The sequence below is a fragment of the Daktulosphaira vitifoliae genome, unplaced genomic scaffold (assembly GCF_025091365.1).
Source record: "Daktulosphaira vitifoliae isolate Bord-2020 unplaced genomic scaffold, ASM2509136v1 Scaffold_4, whole genome shotgun sequence".
NCBI classification, from domain to species: domain Eukaryota; kingdom Metazoa; phylum Arthropoda; class Insecta; order Hemiptera; family Phylloxeridae; genus Daktulosphaira; species Daktulosphaira vitifoliae.
Genome location: NW_026099575.1, coordinates 39,774,562 through 39,780,019, shown reverse-complemented (window position 1 = coordinate 39,780,019; position 5,458 = coordinate 39,774,562). Strand labels below are relative to the sequence as shown.

General features: G+C 35.8%; 2 protein-coding genes across 6 annotated transcripts in view; one reads left to right on the top strand and one right to left on the bottom strand.

The window, feature by feature from the left end:
* Positions 1 to 953, bottom strand: part of LOC126905064 (uncharacterized) — a 12,440-nt gene extending 11,487 nt beyond the window's left edge. Inside the window, exons 1-2 of the mRNA XM_050684456.1 lie at positions 222 to 953; positions 5 to 150 (exon numbers count right to left, since the gene is read on the bottom strand). Of these exons, the coding sequence (XP_050540413.1) occupies positions 5 to 150; positions 222 to 953 (878 nt within the window). The remainder of the gene's footprint in view (positions 1 to 4; positions 151 to 221) is intronic.
* Positions 954 to 2,166: 1,213 nt separating this feature from the next.
* The window catches only part of LOC126905539 (uncharacterized), a 19,418-nt gene continuing 16,126 nt past the window's right edge, over positions 2,167 to 5,458 (top strand). For 3 of the 5 annotated variants that reach the window (XR_007704030.1, XR_007704029.1, XR_007704028.1), the window contains exon 1: positions 2,167 to 2,326. The gene's annotated coding sequence lies outside the window, so the exon portion shown is untranslated. The remainder of the gene's footprint in view (positions 2,327 to 5,458) is intronic. The other 2 variants (XR_007704027.1, XR_007704026.1) reach the window with 1 other exon arrangement.

Below are 5,458 nucleotides of genomic sequence, written 5' to 3'. Positions count from 1 at the left end.
CGACGGATAGCTATTACTAACAACTACTGTTGGTATTTCTTGGTTGTTTGTACTTGATGGTATGATTGTTTCCGACTGTATATTTGCATCTGTTGTATCATCGGCCAACGACCCAAAAAATGTCGAGCATACGTTTTCTCCATTAGAAGACTGAAAAAAAAAAAATGAAATATATTTATTAAATATGTTCTATTCAGTTAGAAAAAAAAAATGTAATTCACCATTTCTTTAGTATATTCTTCCAGCATCGTCCACCGTTGTTCCAACTGCTGGCTTGCAAATTGTTTTATTTGGCTTATGTAGCTCAGATCGCTATTGGGTAAACTATTTCTAATCGTATAATCCGAAACCGCATTGATCAACATACATTTGTTTTCCACATTTACTTCATACTGAGATTTCATATATTGAGCCATCTGTTCCAACTGTTGTAGAACCAATGGTTGAATTACAGTCATCTTTTGATTGATAGTCTCAAAGATACAACATTCCAAAGCGCTGAGTTTTAAAATGTCTGATTGGGTGAGTAACACTCGGCATTCATCTTGTGCTTGTGATTCAAAGACTAGCGAAGACTCTCCTTGAAACGTNTATGATCCAAAGACTAGTGAAGACTCTCCTTGAAATGTAGTCTTTGAGAGTGTAAGGTATTCATCACTGAGTAAAATAATCCTTTGTCTTGATACCGGGTCGAGAATTAGGGACAGAATATTACTCATCAACGTATAAATCCGTTGTAGGAAATCTATCGTTATAAGTATGTAACGGGTTGACGATAGTAAACGAATAGTTACGTTAAATCGATCTTTTGGATCCAATCCTATCTGAACGAATTTACGAGGATTGAAATTCAAAACGTAATCAGTGCAATCGATTAATTCACTGTGAGGTTGGGGTTTAGCAAATGTTTGTTTGTTATAGAATTTGGCAATTGTAGCGAGAGAACCAGCCATTCTTAAAGTATACAAATATCGACTTAACACATTACCAACAAGTTAAAGTAACGTCTGTTTATATAGAAAATCTTATAACGATTAGAGCGCTATGCTTACACCACGGTGAAGTTATTAACTAATTTAAACCCAATAGTAATTAATAGTCTAATTTTCGCCGTTAGATATGATACAAACAGTTGTAAACACAAGCAGACGGGGTTCAAACAGGATGAACAGGGATTTGAACGCGTTAAGACAGGTTTTAACATGTTCAGACTTGTTTAATCGAAATTATAAGAACCTAGGATACACTGTTCGGTAAACCGACACCGTGTCCCTACTACTTTTATAAACAGCCTACTACATACCATACATAGTACAACCAGCTACAAATACCATAGCGTATACTAAATTTGCTGTATATATTTAATATGTAAAACTCTTCTTTGTACTGTTTAGTACTACAGACTTAGTTATTAATATAACTGTATAATGAAATTGTTTTTAAGTAAAATGTTTTTAATATATTTAATATATTATTACTCACGTTCGTTTGTAAAAACATACGCCCAGAATTCATAATGCATCAGCCAAGATCCATTTTTTTTGCTTATTTTTTGTCGATGATCCTGTCCCTAGCTATCTATTATAATAGTATATTAAGGGATTTTTTCGGTCAAGATGGTGGAGAAATATGTATCCGTGACTTTTTAGTAATTTTTTTGAGTTTAATATTTTTAATATAGTTTTAATTTTAAATAATATTAGAAAGTGATCAATTTTTATTATATATTAAAGCGTCCCAAAATCTATTCAATACTTTGTATGACGTCTGTTTTCTTATTTCCTAAGTTTCATTAAAATCACGTCACTAATAATACAAAATGAGGTAAATAAGATCACGAGATCAATAAAATAAAACAAATAATTTACTTCTTTACTTTAAGTTGAGCAGGTATTTTTGTATATATTTTAAAAAACATATGTGATTTTGTAAATTAATAACTAATATAAATAATGGTTTTACTAGTATTTTAGTGGAATGTTGACAATAAAATTAATGGTTCTATAACAAACAATAAATAAAATGTTTACTTAGTTTTAAATAACTGATATTAAATATTAAAAACAAAATTAAATTTAGTACATTTATTTTATTGCTATTTTAAAAATACTCAAAAAACTGCGTTACTGACATTAAAAAAACACAGTATTTTTATAAAGTAAGTAGGATTTCAATTAATCTATCATTTCAACTTTTTTTCTTAACAGTTTCATTCGAAAACACCGAATTTGTCAAATGAAAAATGTATTTCTCTATTTTCATTGTTATGTATCTAGCAATTAGTTTTTCGAACGGATTTCTTTTTAAAAACCCACCTTTACAGGAGGTAAAACTATATTATTTATTTTTTAATCAAAATTAGTTGTTAAATATTGTCTAATTAGAACATTTTATTTTTGCGAATATTAGGTTGTTTCATTCAAATATAGATTATTTTTATTCTATTTTACTTAGATATAAGTTTTTTTTTTTTATAATTAAGTCTTAAGATATTAAATTTACATTATTATATTTTGAACTACATGGCTCTAACGATCTCAGGGGCAGCAAATGCAATATCTCGACTGAATGGTCGAGTTGGCTAACGTTAAGTATTTTTTTTTTAATATAAGAGGCCCTCTCATCAAGTTCATTTATCAAAAACTTTATGCTTTGAATTCAATATAAATGATAATTCATTAAAATATTTTGGTTCTGTTTCTAACTTGTTGTATTATATAATAGAATAAAAAATGAAATGTTATGATGACGCCAGTAGGGTAATTTAGGGAATTCTAGGCCCCCCCGCCTCACCCCTTCACCTACCCACCCATCGGTGGGTGGGCGTGGTCGGGGGCGGCGTGTCACACAGTGGGCATGGTTTCTCGATGATGGGGGTAATGTCAAGGTCATATAGTGGGCGTGGTTTCTCGATGGTGGGGGTATTGACCGTGGTCAAGGTCACACAGTGGGCGTGGTCTTTCGATGGTGGTGGAAAGGAAGGATTGGATTTATGAGGGTGGGGGTAAGGGAGGCGTGGTCTTATGATGGTGGGGGAAAGGAGGAGGCGTGGTCTTATCACAGATGGGGTAAGGGGAGGTTTGGTCCTATGATGGTGGTGGTAAGGAGGAGGCGTGATACCACGATAGTGGAAGTAATAGATGACTTAGGTAGGGATGTTAAGATCAATCAAAATGGCGGTTAAAAGTGCGCATGCGATTTATAACTTAATGTCTGTGGTGAGGGGAGGTAGCAATATGGTTGTCTCCTTCTAAGGTGTCATCTACTAGAAGATAATGTAAACCTCATGTGAACTGATAACGGAACTGATAATGTTCATTGATAAGCGAACACATTACATTGAAATAGTGTAATTCAATTACTTAATATTAACGCTACAGGGTCTCCGTCAACTTTTCCTACATAGGAAGGGGGTAATGAATCTTGACATAAACTAAACTGTAATGGGCGGGGATGAATCCAACTTAAAATAACAACGTTTTCTAAGAATTTTTTTCATTGCCTACCAGACGCTTAGATAAGCATATTTCCGACATCAGTACTATAATATAACGTTCATAGGCGTCAGAATTTTATGAGAACAATAACAACGTCTGTCGTTATGGCATAATAAATTCTAAGAAATTTATCATGGGTAACCAGACGCTTAGGGAAGCATATTTCCTACATCAAAGGTACCGCTATATTATAACGTTCATAGGCGTCTGCATTTTTATTTTTTACATAGTATTTTATCATTGCCTACCACCAGATGCTTAGAAAAACATCTCGTTAATATTAGTATATTACTATTAATTATATAATTAATATAATTACTATAATTGGTAATATATTTTTAGAATTACTATGTTTAGGTTGCTATAATAGTATAATCGCTATTATTATTATTTTCTACTGCGCCTTTAAAATAATAATATGTGTATCGCATTTTATTTTATTATATTTAATTTGACAATTTTTTTATACCTATAACTAGAGGTATTACATTTAAAGTAGCACCCCCACTACCAGCACCCCCGAGTCTTCACTGCGTTTATCATTTAATGTATACATTACATTGAAATAGTGTACGTCAAGTAGCGACCGCCGCCACCACACTTGACTATTCCTTGAACGATTTGTAACAAACTCTATTAAGACAATTGGGCGTGAGGTGCGCACAATGTGTGAAACCCAATGAAAACTAACCTAAGTCGTTGGGGGTAGGGGATCTCCTCAACGTCCTAATGAGCGAAGGGGTAATGAAACTTAACTTGAAACCAACCGCCATTTTATAATCCGCATTACCGTCTACATTTTATAAGAACAAAGACAACGTCTGTCGTTATGACATTATAATTCCTAAGAATGTTATCATCGGTTACCAGACGCTTAGGTCAGCATATTTCAAACATCAAAGAGGTCATCGCACACTAATGATTATTGTCGTGTGAATCTTATCATCGGATGCCAGACGCTTAGGTCAGCATATTTCCAAAGATGTTACAATATATTAATGGTCACTGCCGTATGCATTTTATGAGAAAAAAAAAGTTTCTTCCAATTTAGCCCAACTATCAGTGTACTCGTAGGGGTATACGCCCTTACGCGTCACCAACGGCATGTCTTCCGGGCGGAACACCTTGGCCGTCTCCCGGAATTTAACAAAGTCGGGTGTCATTAGGTTACCGGCCAAGGTGGACAGGGAGGAGGCCATGAATCGGAAGGTGTCGACAAACCGTATGGAGAAGTTATTGGTCACGTGTTTCGTGACCGAAATATACTTCTCCTCGGAATTCGGTATGACCGAAATCCTTTGGTCGTCGTACCCCAATTCAGTGACGATGAAATGCGCGTCGTAACCCGAAAGATTGTGCAAGAAGCACGGCACAAAATTGACCGTCTTTACTTTCAGGTTACATGCATTGCACAACGTCTGTCTGAATCAGCCCGATAGATGGCAGTGGTCTGCGACTTTGGAGTTAGAATCCTTGAATGCCATGCAGCACAAGTCGCATACCACTTTCTCCCCGTGCCTGCACACATCATCGATAGATATTTGGATGGGAACGTTGGTTTTGCGCAACAATTTAGAAATGTTGCGCGTCACTTCAGTTACAGCCATCACAAATGCCTTGGCGACCTCTTCGCGATCCTCGGACCCACGGTATATCACCGGTGATTGTGGTATACCATAGCGTTCGAGGAGCTCCGAGGGCACATCGTCCGATGTTTTCACCATGAACCCATAGCTCATGGGATGGTGAGTGTGCACAGTCCTGGTGTATGCACCCATACGATCGTCTGTTTTCTCCAGTAAGGCCTCAAAATCGGCGTAGATGACGAACGGTAACCGTTGCGTCTTTACCCATGCGTCATATTCGACCTTACTGCTCTCCGCCGGCATAACGGGTAAAATAGGCTTGTTCTTGCCGCATATCAACTTGTGTTGCTCCAACGCTTGTTGACCCCGAAGAAT